Source organism: Symphodus melops, assembly GCF_947650265.1.
Source record: "Symphodus melops genome assembly, chromosome: 11".
NCBI classification, from domain to species: Eukaryota; Metazoa; Chordata; class Actinopteri; order Labriformes; family Labridae; genus Symphodus; species Symphodus melops.
In genome coordinates this window covers 24,404,875-24,427,740 of record NC_136701.1, presented here as the reverse complement: position 1 = coordinate 24,427,740, position 22,866 = coordinate 24,404,875, and the positions used below count along the sequence as shown (strand labels likewise).

At 41.9% G+C, this 22,866-nt stretch overlaps 1 protein-coding gene across 2 annotated transcripts; it reads right to left on the bottom strand.

The window, feature by feature from the left end:
• Positions 1 to 641: 641 nt before the first annotated feature.
• On the bottom strand, positions 642 to 16,903 carry mpzl1l (myelin protein zero-like 1 like). 2 transcript variants are annotated; one of them, XM_079356549.1, is made up of 7 exons: positions 16,748 to 16,903; positions 12,798 to 12,979; positions 9,392 to 9,602; positions 7,979 to 8,108; positions 5,935 to 6,040; positions 1,833 to 4,423; positions 642 to 1,801 (listed from the first exon to the last, which is right to left on the bottom strand). In XM_079356549.1, exons 1-6 carry the CDS (start codon positions 16,818 to 16,820, stop codon positions 4,328 to 4,330), a joined length of 798 nt encoding a protein of 265 aa, XP_079212675.1. In that variant the 5' UTR covers positions 16,821 to 16,903; the 3' UTR covers positions 642 to 1,801; positions 1,833 to 4,327. The 2 variants fall into 2 exon arrangements, with proteins under 2 accessions (XP_079212675.1, XP_079212676.1); XM_079356550.1 differs by having other exon boundaries at positions 642 to 1,795.
• Between the last annotated feature and the right edge of the window lie 5,963 nt (positions 16,904 to 22,866).

Here is a 22,866-nt window from a genome sequence, read left to right as displayed (position 1 = left end):
TCCACGCTGCCCCCTGCTGCTCACACTCACACACTGCAGCTCGTTATGTTTTTTAAATCAGATGTAATTTGAGTCACCTTCAGGTACTTTTACTTAACTCATCTTTTTATTCCACTTTATACTTTTACTTCTTCTGACAGCTTCAGTGTCTTCACACATGTTGATGTTCAGATTTGCTTTTTTTTTTTTTAAATTTGTGAAACTAGTTGAGTTTTGAACAGGTTTGAACTCAAGAGTTATTTGTGACTGCATGAAAGGTAGGGCTGCATGTCCGCCTGGGGCTTCCGTAGTTTTCTGCGAGTTCATCTTTGTGAGTCTGACAGTAAAACTCTGGGAACCACGGCTGTAAAACCTGAGAGGCAGCAAACAGGAAGTGACGGCTTGTGACACGTACGTGATGTCAAGTAAAAAACCTTCTTGGTGGCTTGTTGAGAATGAGTGCGTCACTGACAGCCGCTACCAGACGTAGCTGTTCTGCGTTTGTTTTGATTCTGGTACAAATTAAATCAGTCACCCTCTCGTCTGTACATTTATTTAAAAATAAAAACCTGAAGCATCTTGGTTTTAACCTGAACAAAGACTCATGGGAAAGAAAAAAGAACTTCCTGTTCGGTAAGAATAAATCAGAACAAACACACAGATAGTTGGCCAGGAATAAGTTTTATATAAAATTTGAACCGTGGATACAGAGGCGATATTATGTGTATAAAAAAATACATACAATAAAAGGAAAATAAATGAATCTTATCTTTTCTATTTGGAGCAGATGTTCAAGTTAGCTGATGAAATGTAAAAGGCACTAAATGTACAACATTCCAGTTTTAGAGACATGAAACAGGCCAAGGTCATTCTGAGATGAACCCAAATAAAAAACAAACAAAAAAAAAAAAATCACAGGGGATTTGTTGTCTTAGACATAGTGCAGATTTTACAACATAACATACCAAACAATTCTCATAAACACAAGACTATTTACCATCGAAAGAACACTAAGCACGCCGTGGGCCGAGTGGACACGTCAGGACGCCGCTCGCTGCGTGTCAGCTCGCTCAAACTGTAAATCTTTCATAATTTATAGTTTACATCACAATTTCTACAACAGCACTAAACACTGCGACAAGTCACGAGCACAGCGACCAGCAGTAAGGTTTTGGCAGTATCATACAGGTTGCTTTCTTTCTTTCTTTTTTTTTTTTTTTTTTTTTGGATTGGGTGAATATGTGGAGGTACATTTAAACTAAAGAGGACGAAGATGAGACACATCTGGAGGAGTACGGCGCCTGCGTGGTGATGTCACAGCGTGTGTTTGGGGATTGTGTATTTGCCTCATGTTTACTTTGCATTTGTTTTTATTTGCATTGTCGGCAGAATTTGCAGCCTGTTTGGTACAAATGGTTTGTATTGAGATGACACTTGTCGGGCTGGGGGGTTAAACTAAAATGTGTTAGGTGAATATGAACCTGATTTCTAATTAATTTAAATTATTAATCACCATTTAAATTAAAGATGTCATATATACCCGGCTTGGTCACTCGTCTGATACACACCTGACAAACTAAGCTGATTCTGCTCTGCTGCCCCCCAGTGGATAAAATATGAATTATGTAAGTTTCACATCATGGTCATTGTTGCTGCAGCCACGTAAGAAACACTTCTTTAGAATAATTTTATTTTCTCGTTTGAGTTGACCGGCTCAACACCTCCTGCAGGCGCCGCACGTTTGTAATTTAGACAGAAAAACATACAAAGAAGAAAAACATACAAAAAGGAAAACACCAACTCTCTCTCTCTCTCTCTCTCTCTCTCTCTCTCTCTAGACGTCTACAGCAAACGTCTCTCCTTCGACCACACTGGAATGAGTTACAGTAAACAGCACTATATCTTACACGAGCAGGAAATGCACACAAATACTGGTCAACGTGGAGATTTACTGCATTCTGAATCACGGGCTGAAGCTGAATTTAAGACTTTTTTTTTTTTCTCTCTCTCAACAAAAGACATCATTCTCATAGCAAGCCATCGACAAACAAAACCGGATCGTACATTTGGCTCTTAAATGCTTTAAGACGACAGAAACGACAGATTTGGAATGCATTTTAAAGCTTCTGAAAAGAACTCAAATATATTTGGCCCATTAGTTAAAAAAAAAAGAAAAAGAAAAAGAGCTTTACATGATTTATCGATGGAAGAACGGATGGATATGTTTGTAATGAAGATCGTTGTGTTAGTAAGTTGCATGCAAACAGTGTATTTAGCGTTTGTTCCGCCCAGCAACAAATGACAGCTCCCAGTTTTCGTGGATGATTTCACCTCAGTTGCACATTTCGTTTGCTCTCATGCATATTTCAACTCAAAATTAAAACAACTGCCCGGGTAACACCCACAAGCAGGACGTGTTTTTTTTTTTGTTTTTTTTTTTAATTCTCTCTGAATCAAACCTCACGAACAGGCAGGAAAACATCTTCACTTTGCAGAACAGAAAGATGCACAGAGGCTGCATTGTTCTTTAAGTTTTTGTTATGCACTTCTTTATAAAATGAAAACAGAAATTCAGAGCAAATAAAGAAAAATGTTTAAAGATGATGTTTCCACTGAGGTGAAAATCAAACAGGAGTGTTCTTTTTTTTTTTTTCAAAAAGGTACCACGACAACATGCCAGGAAAACTGAAGCATTCACAGTAAATACGATGTCAGTCTAGTTGAGGAGTACCAACTTTAGTTTGTAGATGTCGTCATAGCTGCATGCAGAGTTACTGAAGGCGATGTAAAAATGTGACCACACACAGAATACAAGCAGACGAGCCGAGGCTCCAGCGGGCTGCTGCACCGGCGACGTGTTGATTCAAGCCGAGCTTCACGGGAAGTTAAGATAACTTTAGTGATTTGTTATGAGTAAGAGTTTTTCTTTTATTATAATGCGGGACAGACGGCGTACAGAACAGAGCACTGCTTCATTTATTTAGAAAAATAAGGACAACGGATATTTTGTTTTCATCGTTAGCAAACTGAAATTAAATAATCATTTATTCATAAACTGACTTCAATCTCAAGTCTCAATACAAAATGAGAAAATGGTAAAAATCGTGACGTAAATCGAGTGTATCGTTACATTCCTCTTATTTATCATTTAATCAGGCACACCTACACACGTAGCAGCATGCGTTAGCTTAGCCTACGTGAGCGGATAAAACGTCCCTTTGAATCTTCAGTCCGTGCACCGTGTAGAAGAAGTAGACGGAGCCACCGTGACATCACCAAGGGTTTCAGGACTAACCATAGGTTCATTATTTTTTTTAAGTCGTCCATCTTGGTTTGTGGAGTAACGCGTGATTAAACCTGGACAAGGCAGGCTAGCATACGCTGAGTAATAAAGCTAATGCTAGCTCTAGCTTTTTTTTAGCACGCTGTAACCGCAATGTGACATCGATTTGGGATGCAAGAAAAACAAGCGGTAAACACAAAAGTCGACAACTCGGAGTGAAAACCCTGAAGAACACTTAGCTTGATCGTTGATTTTACGCTAAACGGGAGAATAACATCTCGCTGCATTACAGACGACTTTAAAGTGGCGATTACAAAAATAGACTTATCAGGAGTAAAAAATAAAAAATAAAAAATTAAATGCGACGATGAGTCATTTTCTTGAAGACATCCGATACGACTTATTTTAGCACTCAGTGGAGTCGCCCCCTGCTGCCTGATTGAGGAAACGCAGGTTTAAGGCACGTCTTTTGTTTTATTTTCTGTGATGGCTTTATTTTAACTCGTCAGACCCCGAGACTACGTCCACCTCTTCTACCCGGTCTAGTTCCCCATCGCTGCTCAGGGGTATCTAAGTTTTTTTAATCTTGAGTTAGTGTTAAAGTTTAGTGTTAAAGTTAGAAATGAAGCAGACGAGAGTTCAATCACGCTGAGCCGGTGCAACAGCCTTGAAGTGAAGTTCTTTCAGGCACGAAATAAAAAAAATAAAAAAAAATGTTTTAACATGTGGAATGATTTCTATGAAGGCATTTTTTTTTTTATTTGCTTTGAACCCTGTGTGGGATAAAGATTTCAAGGCTGATGTGATGGAGTACTGTACAGTCCACTAAAGTGTTTTTGCTTCTTTTTTTTGTCCTCACAATAAAGCACATGGAAACGTCACTTTTCTTTTATATAACAGTATCATGCTTTCAGAAGACGAAAGAATTTTTAAAGTAAAATGGAGACTGCACCAATTTGTGTCCCTGTTGAGATGTGCCCACCCCTTCCCAAGAGCAGCTGATAAGAGAGGTCTGATACTTTACTGTGTATATTTTTCTGTTTTTTTCTGGTCCCCGTTCCCTCTTCAGTTTTTACGGATGTCAGCGTAGACCACAGGCTCCATCTTATGGAACGAGTTTTTGCTGCCTGAGTGATCCAACTGGGCGTATATCACCGGGCCCTGAAAAGAAAACCAGACAAGGAGTCAGAAAAATACAAATAATGTTATTAATAATAATAATTTTTAAAAAAAGGATCCAGACCCAAAGAAAAACAAAAGAAGAAGAAGAGAACTCTGTCGTCTATAACGTATGTTCGATATTCAAAATATTTGTTCTAATTCATGATCTTCCATTTGAATCCCTGATTGACAAACATTTGTTTGATTTGAAATTAAATCATTTCCATTAAAAGTTTGACTCCAGTTGGCAAATGAACGACACGGTACAAAAGGCTAAATTAGCTTTCAAAGTCGTCGAGCACTAAAAGATGATCTCGTCTGTTTCTTAATATTAATGAACAAAACGTGTCAACTTTAGAACTTGTGTTGAGGACTCTCTATAAAAAGTTATTTGGCCTATTGTGATAATTTCACTATAATTTTACCCTTCCTTCAAACTACTTTTTTCAAAAAAAATAAAAAATAAAACTGATGTTCAGAACAAACAAACAAAAAAAAGACAAAAAAAGACAAAAATGACCTTGGAGCTATCATGCTATGTACAGACACTGCAGTCCTCGTTGAATGGGATCAAATCACGCCATATAAGAAGCAATAACTAAAATAAGAACATTAAACGCCTGATGCTCTTAAGTGAGTCTTGATTTGTTTACCGGTACTTTGTTGTTTTGACGACTCTTTATGGCTTTATACATTAAAGGGGACATATTATGAAAAATCCACATTTACAGTTTTTGAACTTTTACCCGAGTGTCTAACAACCCACAACGTGTGAAATAAACCCATCCAGATCTTTGTTTGTGGTCTGCAGAAGTCTTTCAACACAGAGAAAAATGCTCCGTTTCTCCTTGTGATGTCACAGCGGGAATCTAGTTAAAAAAAAAACACAAAAATCCCCTCCTGCTATTTCCACCCATGGACTCCAGCCTCGAACAAAAACCTTTGCTCAGGTTCACCATTTTTATTCTCAGGAGTGAAGGAATGATGTGTACCAGGAAAACTCAGGGGGCGGGGCCATCACATTTAAAGAGACACACACACCTAAACGGAGCGTTCTGAGAGAGCTGGTTTACAAACCTCCTCTGCTGCTTGATTCATGTTATATTTGGACCAAAGCTCAGAAACACAGATGTTTCATTGAGAGCAGAGAGGACTGTTTGAAAATGTGGAAGAGGGGGAGTAAATGTCCTCTTTAAACACATGATGTTAAAGGCGTGCGTTTGTGTTGCTGCTCATCTCGACCAGGACGATCCTGATGGAGAGAATCTTTTTTTATCCTCATGAGTTTCTCTCGGTTTAATCAAAAAGAAGGCTTTGACATTGATGGACTTGTGTTAAAGTGTTTGTTATTCTCTGAACATATTAGTGTGCTTTATTAAAATTGAAGAGTGGACGTGGAGAAAGTTAGACGTTGATCAGTTTTGAAAAACATCTTTATTGCCAGACTGTCCCTGAGAAAAGGCAGCAGTCGATAGATTTATTTTTTGTTGTTGTTGTCCCCCAGCTCCTACCTGTAGTGGACCCGAGGGACTGGTACCTCTGGAGCCCTCCAGGCTGGACTCCACCTTCTTTCGCTGCTGCGGAGCCTGAGAGCTCACGCTTTCCAAGGACGTGCATCTATTTTAGGATTACGATTTTGCCACGGTGGGGGAGCAACCATTGGTGCACAGTCAAAATGGAGACAGACGACAAATAACAAGACAAAAAAAAAATAAAACAAAACAATGAGAGATGAGCACATGAGACACAAATGCAAACAAAGGGCATGGAGGCTCCCAGTGGTTTGCATGGAGAGACACTGGGAGGAGACCAGAGGTGCACTGATGGGATCTAAAGTGAGAACAGATTCTGTTCTAACCCTAACCCTAACCCTGTTTCTGCTCAGGTGTTACATAAACTGGCACTATGTTGAGATGTATGAAGGAAGGAGAACGATGATATGGTCCTACATGATGACAGCTGTTTGTGACCAGTGATGAGAAAACTTAGTTACCTCTAAAAACAACTCGCTGATTATCTGCATGAATAAAAAAAAAAAACAGTTTAACAGCACTAACTCTTGTTTTCTGTTTATGTGATGCTGTAAGATCATTTTTCAGCAGTTCTATTACTTTTACGTCTTACTTGTGTTTTGTTGCATCACATTTTATTTGAAAGGTGTTCGGCTTAAAACGGCCACAAACGTGAAATAATTAACAGAAAACAAGATGGTCGTTTTATGAGGCTGTGTGCTGCAGGTTTAATTACACTGCACATTTAAAGGGCTTAACTGGAGATAACACATGCAAATAAACATCAACATAAGAAAAGTAAATTGAAACTAATTAAAAAAAAAGGTAATTTTCCAGATCTAAAACAAAAACTGGTTTGAGACGCTCCAGTGATGAGTGGATATCGATGCATCATTATGACCTCAAGTGGTAATGTTGTTGAATTGGGGGAGGAGGGGGGGGGGAGAAACATGTCAGTGTTTCCACCATGTCAACAGGTCGTCAGTGCACCTCTGGTAAAGACATTTAATTCCAGGTCAGATGCTGATTTAAACTGAGACTGCGTCTTTAAACATTAAGGTGATGGTACATTTTAAACATTACACCTTAACGTGCTGATGAAGGAGACAGAAGGTTAGTATGGACTGTTAGTGACAAGAGAAGAAGAAGAACAATGACTGGACGACATGCTGACAAACGAGCCAATCAGTGAGGTTAATAGAAAGCGTGAAGTTAGACGTGTTCACACACAGTGATGGAGAAGAGTGACTGGCACCGCCCCAAAGACCGCTCAAACCCCTCCAACATCTGCCAACATCTGTCACCTCCACGGGTCAGTGCGAGGCTGCAGCATGCGAGACCTCCCACACTCAAAGTCACACTACGTCTACTCTCTGATGATTTCTCAAACACGGATATTAATAATTAGAGACAAAATCACAGAGAGAGTAAACCCGGCTCTCATGCACGCAGAGAGGGTTAGCGAGGTGTTACAGTGAAAACGTTACTGGAAATAAAAACACAGATTCATCACATGACGCATCAAATCCACCTCTGACACTTACCGAGCAAACACCTTGATCTCACCAGTGTGTGTGTGTGTGTGTGTGTGTGTGTGTAGACCTATGGTTCGTATCTTACACACTTGTTGTTTCCAACTTAATATGAGCTCGTACTTCGAGCCGGCGTGGGCATTTTATGAAAATCGTTTCTTTGTTTTTACATCAAGACGACAAACAAGAAGAAGACGTGATCTGGGATCTGTTGCTTCTGTCTGCAGGAATGAAGAGGAGGTCGAAGTACGCCTCAACAACGAAAGTTTGAACGCTCGTAGCGGTCGAGACAGACGGATGAAGTACTGAGATATAATCATAACGTCTGTATATGCAGGACATTTGTACGTTAAAGATCTCCATTAAAAAAACTGGAAAAAGTTGCATCTTTATAAAGTTGTTAAAACAGGAAAATTTGGGGATTTGAAAGAGAACTATCTTAACCGCTTTATTCTTCCAGACACTGTGTGTTTAATTGAATGTACGCTGACACAGGAAGTGGGCGAACTCACCCTTCATATTCGTGACGGCTGTGAAGCACCCTCATGACGATGCAGGCAGCTACAGCGACGAGGACGAGCAGAAATAAAGCACCACAAACTGCTCCGACTATGATGGCCGTGTTGCTGTGAGGAAGAGATTCTGCAAAGATAAAAACAAACAAACATCACGTTATCAGCTCTTTTTATAACCCTTTATGACATCACATCATATATTCTGTGATTTATTCACGCTCACTATATAATAGAGATAAAAAAAAGCCGACCCCGGCACATTCAGTGGTTTTTTTCTCAGCTTGCCTCAACATGCTGTTTAATATCAGTCAGGACTCACTGACTCGTCTCCATCAGGCTTTGACAGGCCGAGCGTCGAGGAGAAATACTTCAGCAGCGACTCAAACAAACCGCCTCGTGCTGCTTCAGCGCCTACATACAGAATCGACCCGCTGCGAGGGCGGGGCGCACTCTGCCGAGCCAAAAGATAACAAGCCGTCACACGCAAAACGAGGAAGCAGCTGCTGGATCAGCTTTCACAGGGTCGGGAAGTCGGACCTCTCTCCGGTGCACGGAGGGAAGATATGACGCCGTTTAATGTAGCGGGCGGCGTGTTTACATCGTGTGCACCGTGCAGCAGTCAGAGACGTTTACTTTCCTTTAGGAGACGTGATCTTTCTCTCCTTCCTTTTAAAATGTGAAGCTCTCACGCCGCCGTTTCTCTGAGGAATCAGTTCCTCCGATGACGTCGGTGAGAGATGATTCAGGCACGGGAGGACATGAGGGAACACACAAGTGCTGATCGGACGAATCTTTGCAACCGGTTAGACGGCAACTCGTGGGAACGAGCACGCCTGACTTTACTGGCCTGATGAATGAAGAGTCATCAGGCCGTGTGTGCTCATTTTCACAGCCCAAATTAAAAGACTCTTATTTTGAAGTAACCGATCTTTCTCCTGAGATACGTCTGGGTTTAAAGCCGCTAAACTGAGATCCTGTGTGTGTTTAACATCAGGTATCCAGGTAACCAGGTTTAATCCAGGTGTTAATCAGTTACAGGTGGTACCTGAAGCTGTCCGGCTCCAGACCGGCAGCTGACAGGTCAAATATACACGATCGCAGGAAACCAAACTGTAAATCCTAAAGAGTGAAAAAACCTCCATTAGAGGGTTAAAACAAGGCAGCTTCATACTGCAATCTAAGACTGCAGCATTTTCCCACTCTGTTCAATCAGAGTGTGTGTGTGTGTGTGTGTGTGTGTGCGTGCAGAGAGTCAGTGTGTGGGTGAACAGAACTCACAAGTGTCTGCCCAAGGACGGAGTTACATATTGAAGAGGCTCTTGTGTAATGGCAGAATCTCTGCCTCGGGCTCACAGGAAACCACCTTCACAATAAAACACAATCTGAACGGGCGTTTTTTTTTTTGTTCACCTTTCAGGACGACCCTGAGCTCCACCCGAGCAGGCGTTCCCATCACGTCGGGCGGGTTCTTCACGTCACAGAAGTAGGTGCCGTTGTCGCTGAACTGAGCCGGACTCAGCTGTATGGAGACGTCCCTCTTGTTTATGTCTCCGGTGAACTGCACCCTGTCTTTGAACTCTGCCAGACCTGGATATTCTTTACCGTTCGAGAAATAGAAAATCTGCAAGAGAGGAAACGAATCCGGTTAAAATGATGGAACACAAACGATAAACGCAGCAGAGTTTGATCGCATCAGTCAGTCCCCGTTTGACCAAGAAATACTGTAATAGGCTGAATCACAGTGTGTGTGTGTGTGTGTGTGTGTGTGTGTGTGTGTGTGTGTTTCAGTCCATGGCGTCTCATCCTTTATCTCTTCTAGCAGCGTTACGGACAGATCGAGTTAAGACAAAAACAGAAGTGGACACTCCGTGGCGTCGCCCCATTGGTCCGTGCTGCAGAGGCGCCGTGACCTTCATTTGATCAAGCTATAAGCAGGAAAAGAGGCGGGGCTAAAACATGTGTCCACCTGTCAGTCGACTCTTTATCACCCAGCAGTTCTGCAGATGTCGGCGCAACTCCAACCCTGAGAACAACACAGAGTTCACCTCCTGGACTGAAGAGTGTGTGAGTGTGAGTGTGTGTGTGTGTGTGTGTGTGTGTGTGTGTGTGTGTGTGTGTGTGTGTATGTGTGTGTGTGTGTGTGTGTGTGTGTGTGAGAGAGAGTCATGAGATTAACCAGAATCATCTCTGACTGTTAACAAACTTCCTTCAGGGTGTAGAAATTGTTTTTTTCACTTTGGGGATTCTTTGGCGTCTCCAGCTGGCCTCACTGGAGGAACTGCTCCTTCTCACAGTGGACGTCGCTGCTTGGGCTGAACGCCCGGTACTTCATGTCAGTGCAGAGTTTAACAATCTAAAGTCTGTGTTGTATCACTACAGGAAACTCAAACACAACATACAGGGATAAACTCTCATCAGATTAGGTCCGAACAAACGTCATCAGCCAACACGGGTTCAAGTTTCACACGGTCCGTTTTCCTTTCACTGCTGTGAAACATCTTTAATATTTCAAGTCCTGTCGTTGTTCGTACAGCGTTTAAAAGTCTGTGCGGCCCTGGAGCAGCCTCAGAGAGAGAGAGAGAGAGACAGATTATGAACATGAAACGGCTTCAGTCGGAGCGCTGGCTGATTTGAATCACGAGCTCTGTGTGTTTGTTTTGCAGCGATGCAGATAAGTGTGCTGCGGGTACAAACCCAGTTAAAGGATGAACACTGGAGGACTCCTGACCTAGAAAACACGATCAACACGTCGAGATGAGCAGCAGCTCTCAGCCCCTCCGGGCGACTTTCTTTCACATCAACCTGCTTTGTTCAGACTTTAGCAGCCTTCTCTTCCACTTTCTGTCCTCGGGTTGTTAACGTTTATGTCCCGTCATGCACGACGTGACGTGACGCACTGTTACTTTCCAGCCGAGCCGCCGTTAGAAATCTTTTCCACAAATGTTTGATCACCTCATTTAAGGGATCAATATTTATCTCTTTCATTATCTACAGATCCGGCTTTTTTTTTTTTTTTTTAAATCTCTACTATTCGGGGGGAAAGGAAATAAATCTAAAAAAAACTTATTGTCAAAAAAAAAAAAGTCATTCTGAAAGTAAAATCTGTAAATTAGTGATACACACCGGTAGTTTGTTGCTTTGTGAGCTCGTATAATAAGAATAAGTAAAGCGTGGTTTGGAGCGAGCAGCGTTGCGTTTGTTCCTCCCGTTTCATTTTCCCGCTCTTTTCGTCGTCTGGCGCGTCAGTCGCACGAGTCCGTTCACACCGACAATAACCGCGACATCCGTCATTATGAGACGACAAAAACCCCTCGTGTAATCGAGACGATTCGAGGAGGAAAGGAGCAGAAAACGAGCGTGACTCATTCTCTCGGAGGATCAGGATTTCTTCTGTCTGTTTTTTTTTTAAAAACACGCCGCCTGCCATCGCTGAGGGCGCCGTGGTTAAAAATAACGACGTTTGCTTGAAGTCTCCTCAGCACTAATCTGGCTCTGGCTCACACACGGGGACGGGCGCCAGAGTTTTTGTGTGTGTGTGGAATCGTGGCTTTGTCACAGTTTGCAGTGTCAGCTCTGTAAACGAAGCGTTTAGAGGAAGGCGTTTAACCTTCTTATCACGTGACAGTAACAGGAAACGTTACAAAGAGGAAAACTCCATGTTTCATCTCCAACATTGATCCTAGTTTGAGCAGCTTTCTGCTGCTGGAGCTTATTAGAAACATGCAGAGGCTTTTTAGCTCGGGTACAATCACTTCTATCTGAAGCAGTTCCACTGCCCGCTTCCATCGCTGCAACACCTGTTCACCTGATAACTGCTCTCATATCTGGCAAACCCAGGGGCGTCCAAAACGGCCTTCAAAGCCCCGCCTACCTTCTCTGGTCCAATCAGATCCAGAGCATTCAGGAGCAGAATCTAAAGTTAGAAGGAGGACATACTGGCTGCTGCATTGTTGAAGAGAAGCTTCAACACAGCAGGTTTCCTTCATGATCACGCAGGAGGAGAGCCGCTCTCTGATTGGCTGATTGATCACAGAGGAAGAGAGCAGCTCTCTGATTGGCTGATTGATCACAGAGGAGGAGAGCGTCATCAGCTCACTCTGTAGATATCTGACAGATCGCTCCTTTAACATCACCAGCTCGAGGCTTTCATGTGGACAACCTTAAACTGTTGGTTGAATGTGTCATGAATGCATCAGAGCAGGCAGGTACATTTAGGCCCCGCCCACCCGTCAATGATCCCAACACAAAGAGGAGCTGCTGCTGCCGCTGTGGACGGGACAGGATGTGTAATCCTGCACCACACTACGACTGACGTGTTCAATGCTGAACATGTCCTGTTGTCAGATTAACTAAAACAAACACAGTGGAAGAAGAAGAAGAGACAGTTTGAGCACTTCTGTGGTTTTCTGAATCCTTTCCAGACAAATCCTCCGTCTGGCTGTGTAAACGCGTCTTCAGCTCCGTTTTTAAAAACACGTGTTGTATTTGGGCGGACAAAGAAAAACAAACGGAGAGATTAAAGTGTGAGCGTGACAGAGACACGAACGCAGCTGAAGCCGACGACAGACGGCGATGTTGTTTCAGTAAACAAAAACAAACGAGAAGATTTAAACGTGTTTGTGAACTGAAAAGAAAAATTCAAACAAATCCGTTTATTTTCCTCTTTGTTTGTTTTGAAACATGTGCCGAGTTTTTCGTTTGGATTAATTCACCTGTCTCAAACTGTGTGTGTGTGTGTGTGTGTGTGTGTGTGTGTGTGTGTGTGTGTGTGTGTGTGTGTGTGTGTGTGTGTGTGTGTGTGTGACGAAGGACTCACCGTGTGTGGAGCTTTGGAGAACTTGTTGTCGAGCTGGCTGGACTGGAAGCTCCAGGTCACGACGGTGGAGTGGCTGACCACCTCACTCGACTTGAAGGTGCATCGGAGGGTTCCCCCCGTGCCGTTCTGCACGATCACCTCCGAGTCGGCGTAGACGTCGAGGGCTTGTGTCGACTTTGTGACTGACGGGGGGAGAGAAGAGCAGAGGGAATAACGTCAGGTCTCTGTGAAGGAGGGCGGACACAACCTTAGGCTTTGTTTCTCGGCTTTTTGCAGCACTGAATATTTAGAGATCTGCAACGATCGGCGTAGAAGATCTCCACGCTCGTTCGTCTGTAAAAAGGATTCAAGCTTTTTTAAATCTTACGGGGCGCCAGATGGTCAACAGGCTGTGCGCCCCACGTGTGGGAGGAGGATTTGAGCCTCGCTGCAGGTCATGCCCCCCCCCTCTCTCTCCTCCGAACGTATGCCCTCTATCGTCAGCTGTTAAAGGAACATTTTTCACTTCGTCTTTCCCGCGCAGGCATCAAAACAATCGGAGAGAATCAGTTTTTCATTGCAGCTTCATTTGGTTGAACTTGATGCTGGATGGAGAACACAGCAGGGGGGGGGGGGGGGGTTGCGGTGGTCGGGTGTGTTTGTTCAGGTACCAGTGAGACAATGAAACATCAGACAGGAAGTCCACTATGAGCAACAGACTGTCGTTTGAAGCCTTTCAGACAGGAAGCCTCGACTTTGGTCACGAGCATCAAAAGATGAACAACAAGAATTCTGCCTCAGTAAAAATAAACAACAAACAGAGTCAATAATTAAGTGTTTGAATCGTTTCTGCCCATCGCTCTGCTCACCGATCCTCCGGCGGCGTGCACGGTCTGGAGAGTCTCATCAGTCCACTCTTCAAAACAGTCAAATAAAAAACAAACACGTGCAGTGATAAACTCTGAAGCCTGCCCGCGTGTCCTCTGATCATAAAGTAATTATCTTATCCACTAATGTTCCCCTCTCACCCACAAGAGCGGAGCGTCACACACACTGACAGAGGAAATCATCAAAACAAGAGAAGAAGAAGAAGCAGACTCGTTGACATTGGACTTAAAATATTTGCTGTACTCCTCGACCGCCCACTCTCTCTCTCCACAGCCTGACATCACAGACGTTGAGCTCCCTCTCCCACAGCAGCGTCCGGGACGACAGGTGGTGGTGAAGCACGTAAAGAAAGGAGGAGAAGAAGAAGAAGCGAAGACGCCGACTGTGTCGCTCACTGTGGATGTCTTTTCTTCTTCTTCTTGTTTACTGTAAACTTTATTTACACACAGGAGATGATCCATGTGCAGCAGGTTGTAAGTTCTCATGTCATCAACCATAAAATCCTCCATGTCTACAAACATCCTGACACTGTACACACACACACACACACACACTCCTGTATACTCAATAATCCCTCCCATCCTCTGCGTTTGTTTCATATTCACAGAAACACTCATTTCTCTGTTTTCTCATACTGTATGTTTACATTCGAGCCCCCGTGTGTGTGTGTGTGAGTGTGTGTGTGAGTGTGTGTGTGAGGTACTTCTGCTTGTTTCAAACCTTTGTTTAGCTCTGTGTGTCTGTTTCTGCCTTTTGTCTGTTTTGTTCTGTGACATCGACAGCGACGGAGTCAGATTTCCCGTCTGTGCAGAAACAAGTGAGAAAATAAAGCTGACTGATGATGATGATGATGATGATGATGATGATGGTGATATTTTAAAGCAGACAGGACGTCTGAACCTGGAACCTTTATGGATCAATCAGCAGCTCTCTGACGGTGTGAGGCAGCAGAAAAGTGTGAACAAGTGTTGAATGTTTCTGAGAGCACGTCTGAATAATTCACGCTCTCCCCGTTTACAAAAGTACTTTTTTTTCCTGTTCGCCTGAACGGATGACGAGAAGCACGAGCTTTATCGTTCTTTTTCACACTTGCAGAAAAATCTCCTGATATTTCCTGGAGGAGCTCACTCATCGGCTGCGTTCTGTTTCCTGTTCTGCAGTCTGTTGTCCTCCGCTCTGAAGCTCATATTCTGTTTTACACCACAGCTCATCAAATCCAACCCCTCCCGGATTTTCCAAAACTATCAGCAGCCTGGTCTCTCTAATAAAGAAGCATTGGGACAACCTGAAGGTGTTAATGGTTAGAACAGACTCTGTGCCCATCACTTACTGAGCGCGCAGCTTCCTGATTAATGATGTGTTCAGGCGCAGCTCTGAATGGACGACGTTCATCAGCACGCTTGTTAAAACCGCTGAAAAGTCCAGGCATGTGACTTTCACACCTGCTCCAACAACAGGAAGACGATCTAACAGCTTTTGATGCAAAATGAAAAAAAAAAAAAAAAGAGAGAGAAAGAAAAGCCCCACCTCCCGTCTGCTTCACTTTACACAGCAATTAGACCAAAACTCTGCCTCGGGCATCAGAGACTCAGAGTCCAGGGAATACTCTGTATTAAAACAGAAAAAAGGGCCGAGACAGCAAAACATAAATCCACCACAGAAAGCGGAAGGAAGCGTCAGTCATATATTTCTTTCAGTCTGAAGATATCAGACGGAGATTTAAAGCAGAAAGACAGAAGCTCATTTCTGCAAACTTAAGGAGGATGTTACACGTTCAGTCAAAGGGTACTAAGACGGTGTGTTCATGCTCTCCCTGTCTTAATGTACTGCCAGATTTAAATAGGAAATTAATGTTCCAGTGCTTCCCAAACAAAAAGTCAAAGTAGGACTCATCGAGGAGCTACTTCAGTCGTGTCTGAGTCTTTAAAAGACAGACAACATGAACAAAAACATCAAGAAACGTGTATTTTTATCTCACACATAGCTTTCGGTTTTTTCATATCTATTTTTATCTGCACCTTACTTTGTAAATACTTCATTCCTTGTGTAAATACTTGATGCTGTTTTTCTTATCTGCCCTGTAAAGTTCAAGTTTGAATGACAATAAAGAGACTTTAAGGTCTTTAAAAAAAGGGGGGATTAGACTGTCTGAGTTGTTTTTGTACATCCAGCTGTTTGCATAATGGTAGCAACAATAACACAGCCATCATTAATCAGATATTAAAGGAAACATTTGGTTGGATTAAAATATCAGTATCATTAAACCATAAAGAGGGGAATGAACTCTGTGGGCCAGGGAGAGGTTACCCAACAAGGAAATCAGACATGATCTTCGGATGCTAAGCTAAACCTCTGCTGACTTTAAAGCAGCTGTGTGTTGATTAATTATGGCATATATTACTGTAATTAATAATAACCTGTAAATCAGTGTAAGTATTTCACACTTCGCTTTGTTGGCTGGATCATTAAGTTAGTTTCCCCTCTTGTTGGACACGTATTAACACAGGACACACTCAGCTCACGACACCCCTATTAAAACAAAGCACTTTAAGGTGTTTTTGCGCAGTGAGGAAAATATTTATCTAATAGAAAAAAATTGATGATATTTTCTACATTACTGGGTTACACTCTTCAAATCGGCATACATGAAACACACCCAACAGGTTTTATTTTATCTCAAATCAGACGTGTGTTCAGTGTTACCTCCGGCGCTGGAGCCTCCGTCTCCGTCAACAGAACGACGCTAACAAGGGCGGCATCCATCGCGCTGTACCAAACCTCATTTACATCTTATTCTATTTTAGTTTCCCTTCTTAAAACATCATAAACGTTGAGTCTATGTGTGGAAACTGAGACTGTAGCTTAAATCGTTGTTATGGATGATTTCGGCGGTGTTAAATGTCGTCGTTAGTCCTTTAAGGGAGAACAAAGACACCTTAATGAGCAGGATTGTGAACAGAGGTTAGGTGTCTCCCGTACATGAGATGCTAACAGGCTAACCTGATATCCCACCTTAAATAATGAGGTCAAAAATCACATATTTTCATTTGGTAATTTCACCCTCTTCGGGCTCACACACTCACCCAGTACAATAAATAAGGTAAATCCAGTCAATAAAGCACGCTTGCAGATGTTGTTTGACCATTTGGGCTCCATTATGTTGTTGTAAACAGCAGAAGTCTCTCTCTCTTTTTTTTCTCCACCCTCTGTCGTACAAGCGCTTTCTTCTTCTTCGTGGAAAAGTTGCAACGGCGGTAAATAATTATCAGCACGTTCTGTCGCCCCCTACAGGCGCTCTAATGCTCTGCAGCTGGAAACAAATAACAGTTTGTTTGTGAACACAATTCAGACTAGAAAAGAGCTCAAGTCTATTTACTATAGGCCAAGTTTAATTCTTTTTACAACGATGTTTTAAAGAATGTTTTTCATAAAATGTTTATTATTATAATTATCACTATAATTATAATAATAATAATAATAATAATAATTATTATTATTATTATTATTATTATCATCATTGTGTAAGTGTATGAGCTTAAAGAAAAACTACTCATGGTTAAACATTTTGGATTAATCTGTAGATTATTTCATCCAATAATGATCTGATTGTTTTTATTGTAAAGGTTTAGAAAATATTTTTTATTTTATTTCAATATCACAATCTTATCGCCAACTAAAATAAATGAAGTTCAAATGGTTCGAAATTAATTAAAATAATTATTCAAATTATTTAAATGAAAACCAGTAAATCTCCAAATTTATGAAGCTAAAAACATGAGAGGTTTTCAGATGTTTGCTAAAAATGTCGACGTAACTGTCAAAGTCAATGGCAGTAGTTTTTTAGCCAAGCAGCATTTTCTTTAATCATAGATAGTATCAGATGTACTGTTAAATACTGTTAGATAACTGAATTAAAAGAAAACATCATGTTCTCTATACATATCTCATGTTCATATGTCCTCTGAAATATCAGAAAGTCAAAGCAGAAACCTTGAAGAAGTCAAAGTAGAGTCCTGATTGGTCTGAAGTGAAGAACTTGTCTCACTTCAGAACAGACATAAACATTGACAAAGGTGAGGTTCATATTGAATTGTTTGAAGCTGGAGCAGCCAAAGAACAGCTGAGATGAAACAAAGAAACACGACCGGTTTGTCTTGATGTAAAGACAATGTGTCATCCAACATGACAATGTGACTGACACATTTTCAAACGAGGTCAGCCGCCGCTCGTCGAGATGGAAACATCTCACCATGCTTGATCTTCCTCTGAGGATGAATCCTGATGATGCTAGTTTATCTCCTGACCCCTGAATGATCCAACCTTCTCAACAGGGACAGAAGTCTTCTAGACTCTTCTCCTCTGTCGCCCCCTGCTGGTGAAATGAACTTACAAACTGCAGTCAATCTGCAGAGTGCCTTTTCACCTTTAAGAAAAAGCTAAAGACCCAGCTCTTTATGGATAACTGCGACCTCAGTGATGATGATGATGATGATGATGATGATGGTTTTGTTTGATAATGACATTAACGATATCTAGGATGGTTTCGATGCTGATTAAAACTCTCAAGAACAGCTGTCCATGTTGTGTTTTTGCTTCTGGTCACTTCCTGTCAGCACCTGAGTATCCAATCAGACTTAACGCTTTTTGTTTGCACTTCCTGACGTTGTTTCCTCAACTCTACATCTTTGCTTGAGTTGTTCTTACTCTCTGATGCACTTTGGATTAAAGCGTCTACAAAAATAAATTGTAGAATTGTAGCGTCCTTTAAGTATGTATTTGATTATTTTTGTTTTGAAATGTACATCAGTACATCTGCACAAGTTTCCGCTCAGGTTCAAGTATTATAGTTTTGGTGATCTTCAAAGATTGCTGATAAAAGCGGAGACATGGATGATGCAAATCAACCACGGTTAGAAACCCGTGTGCATGACCTCTAGCAGTATGAAGACCTTTTTCTGTCTAGATGTGCACACAGTCGTTCTTTCTGTCTTACATGCACACAGTTTGTCCTGCAGGCGTTTTGCATTCTATCAAGGATGCAAAACAGGAGACAGAACATGAAGCTAACTAAACATGAAGTCCCAAAGTGAGTGAGTGAGAGAGAGAGAGAGTGAGTGAGAGAGTGAGTGAGAGAGAGAGAGAGTGAGTGAGTGAGTGAGAGAGTGAGTGAGTGAGTGAGAGAGTGAGTGAGAGAGTGAAAACTGCAAACATGTCGTGAATGACAAAAACAAAGAGGCTGTGAGTGAGTGAGTGAGAGAGAGAGTGAGAGAGAGAGAGTGAGGGAGTGAGAGAGAGAGTGAGTGAGTGAGTGAGATAGAGAGTGAGTGAGTGAGAGAGAGAGTGAGTGAGAGAGTGAGTGAGAGAGTGAGTGAGTGAGTGAGAGAGTGAGTGAGAGAGTGAGTGAGTGAGTGAGTGAGTGAGTGAGTGAGAGAGTGAGAGAGAGAGAGTGAGGGAGTGAGTGAGAGAGAGAGTGAGTGAGGGAGGGAGGGAGGGAGGGAGTGAGTGAGTGAGTGAGTGAGTGAGTGAGTGAGAGAGAGAGAGTGAGTGAGTGACTGAGTGAGTGAGTGAGTGAGTGTCCGAACACGAGCGCTCAGCCCACAATCACACACCAACCATGTGCGGCTTCCTGTCAGTGCAAACGCAGGCCCCACTCGCCCACATGATCGACTCAGCCCATAACACATTACACCATCATACAGTGCGTAATCAACACAACATATCGACAGTATGAACACATGAGACAGGACTGCAGTGATCATCGCATCCAAACAATCCTGCAGTGTGCATGTTTGAGATTTAGGACCAGCTTTAGAAGAGCCTTTGAGCGCCACATTTTCCATATTAGCAGCTTTGTGTCAAAACCATTCAAGAAGAGAAAAGAGGGCTCAGGGTCACAGAGGTCAAGACTGAATCACACTGGAAAATAGTTCACATCCTTTGAAGATTGAAAACTGAGAAACCGTTTATTAAATTGGGGTTTAAACAAATTCTTTATGGTCTTTTCTTTCTTTCTTTCTTTTTTTAAAGTTTTATTTTGGGTGGTTTTATGTCTTCATCAGAGAGACGGGACGGTGGATCGCGTCTGAAATCAGAAACAGAGAGAAAGACAGAAATAGTGGGGGATGACATGCGATGAAGCAGCCACAGGTCAGATTCAAAACCCGCCCGCCTGTTCGAACCGACCTCTCGTCCACCAGCACTCCCATCATTTACTTTCTGGTTTAGTTTGAGAAAAGTCCGAGCTCTTTCATTCCAGACACGTCTGAAAATACTCTCCAGTATGTTCCTCTTTGCAGATTTTGCAGCCTGAAAATGGAAATGTGGGCGTGTAGCAGATGTTGGTGAATCACCTCCCCCTGTTCTTGAGTTGTGTAATAAGTCGATGCCCACATGTAACATGAAGTAAAGTCCTACACACAGCAAGAAGCAGCTTTCTCCAAACGTCCTATTGCATTTATTTAGAGGAATAATATTCTCTTTATTATGAATTAAATGAAAATGATTGAAAAGGACTCAGTGCAAGAGTTTCATTTTCAGCGCTTGTTTAAGGCTTAGTGTTTCTTAAATTCAACGTTTGTCGGATTGTTTACATTTGTTTAAATGAGAAAGAGACAACACCAGATGAGTGTAAGACTGTATGAAACATGGACGTACTCTCAGTGACGTCAGCCACAGCTTTCTGAAGAGGTGAGGCCCAACGATCGCAGACGCCATGTTGAAAAATGGCATCTCACTTACTACTGCCGACTGAGCCACGCCCCCAATTTATGCAAAATTATGAAAACTTTGAATGGCTTAGTATGATCAAAATGGATTTTTTTTAATTATCACCTTACAGTGTGCCAGTCAAGTAATAAACTGCTGTAAAGATATTTATCTCTCATTTAAAAACAAGCATTTTAACATGGGACCGAATGGGGATTTCTTGGTTTTTGCATCAAGCCTCAAGTGGACACTTAAGGAACTGCAGTTTGCTGCACTTCCACATCAGCTTTATTATTCAACAGCAGAAGTTTCCGCTCGGTTTAGCTCAACTTCGTCTGTCATGTAATGTGAGCAGGTGTGTAACACAGGGTCAGTGATGTTTCCTCTGTCTGATCCCCGTTTTTTCATTTGAAATGAAGACATTCAGGAAAGCTACTTAAAAAAGTCCACAATATTGGACCTTTTTTGGAGCATACTTATAAACAGTAATAAAAATAAGACTATCATGGGGATAACAGCGGATATTTTGGAAAGCATTCATGATATTTTCTTGTTTGTAGTCAACATGACAGAAATAACATCAAGAATAAAAACAATATAAGCTGTGACAGGAAGTTTACACCCTGGATGTTATATTTCCCAGCTGACCAACCTCTGTGTGAAACAAGTGTGAAGGATACAGAAATGATCAGGTGTGACACGAGGAGGTTTCTCAGCATCCTGCACGCAGCTCTGAAGACACATCCGGAGGCTTAAATCATGCAGGAGTCCGTCAACTCTTCTCTTTGATTTATGCTTTTCTCTGATGGAAAGTCTTTTAGGTTGTTGCAATAAAATTATTCTTGTTTTTAGAAAATCAAACACAGCCTGTCTTCGGTTTTGTTCCCATATGATGCACCGGCATCCTCAGATGAGATTTATATTTTATTAAATCCACAAGTTCCTCCACAGATATCAGAATATCTTGAAGTGACAAATGTTTTCATCACTTTACTTCTGTCCGATCTCAAAAAAATACTTCACTTTTAAACCCTGGGAGGAAAAAAAAACACAAGGTGATTTAATAAATATTTTTCCTCAGGCAAGCTCAACAGCTGGATTTGTTTTAAAACGCTTCTGTAAAAAAACCTTTTTGCAGCCGTCATCCAACAATTTGGTCTGGATTATATGAAGTGTCTCAATCAGCACTTCTCGCAGCCAACCTGTGTCTGAACTCGGGATTAATGCTGGGATAGTTTTCGCTCCGTGTCTCAGATGAGCGGCTGCTGCATAATCAAAAAAATATCTAGGAGTGCTGAATCAATAACTACAGCGGTATGAACTCACACAGATTTCTGCTATGATTTAATTAAATAAACATCTTTAAAAAGATGCTGAAATACAAACATCAAGAGGCTGGATTGTTAAAAAGTTTTTGTCAGGTCTGTGTGGAAAACAAACAGCTGGCCACTTTTAAAACAGATGTTTTCTGACAGTTTGGCTCAATGACAAGTTGACTTAAAAAGGCTTTTTAATAAGTTACAAAGTGACCTCACAAGAAGAGTTGAGCTAAAGCAGGAGTGTCGTTAGCATTCATCAATTTAAAGGTGTTCAAATTATTGATTGCTGTTTTTTTGTTTTTTTTTGCATTTTTAAGCCTTTTTTTGTGTTTTGCTTTATTAATTTTATTTTTCTGTTTTGTAACTGTGGCTTTCCTTCAGGACATCAGACGAGTCTCAAGTCACCTGCATCGACTTTGTAAAAAGTTTGCTTTGGCTTCGGCCTTAAAGATCACATATTCTCCTCTTCTTCAGTGTAAATAAGTCTCAGAGCTCCTCTTCATCATGTGTGTGAAGTGTGTTGTTGTAAATCCACTCTGATCCTGTATCTGATCATGTCTATAAACCCCTCTATTTCAGCCCTGCTCAGAACAGGCTGTTTCTGTGTCTGTAGCTTTAAATATGTAAATGAGCTGTGTCTGACCACGCCCCCTCTCTGGAAGGGCTCGGGTGTACTCGCTGCTTTCTGGCTCCATGTCCTATTGTTTACGGTGAGAAGGCAGACTCAGAGGGCAGAACAAACACCTAGCTGTGGGAGTGTCACCCACCTGGGGGAGGGGCTACTGCCCTTTGTGATGTCATGAAGGGAACATCTCCTCTCTCTCCAACAGCCTGTTTGAGCACATTCTCTGAAAAGTGGAGCAGGCAGAAGACAGAGAGGATGGACTTTTCTCCTCATAAGGAGGTTTGTAGACAGACTGGAGACACAGAGGATTTTACATAAAAGACCTTTCAGACGACGAACGCTCACCGACTATATAAAGTGTTTCTCTGCTGTCACAGCAGTGTTGTGTCTTTTGTACAATCACAAGAAGAATTCAAGAATGCAACCAATCAACGCAGAAAACCAATATTTTAAAATTCATTATTTTCCATTTACACTTTTTCTTTCTTTTAGCCGTCACAAACTGACTTCGCTTCACGATCATGAAGAAGAGAGACGCCGAGGAGTCAAAGTT

Excerpts from the sequence above, each read along its gene's own strand:
- mpzl1l (XM_079356549.1), bottom strand. The coding sequence starts at position 16,820 with ATGGAGCCCAAATGGTCAAACAACATCTGCAAGCGTGCTTTATTGACT. Across the intron at positions 12,980-16,747 it reads TACCTTATTTATTGTACTGG|TCACAAAGTCGACACAAGCC; the intron begins GTGAGTGTGTGA and ends TCCCCCCGTCAG. Across the intron at positions 4,424-5,934 it reads GTCCCTCGGGTCCACTACAG|GGCCCGGTGATATACGCCCA; the intron begins GTAGGAGCTGGG and ends TTTTCTTTTCAG.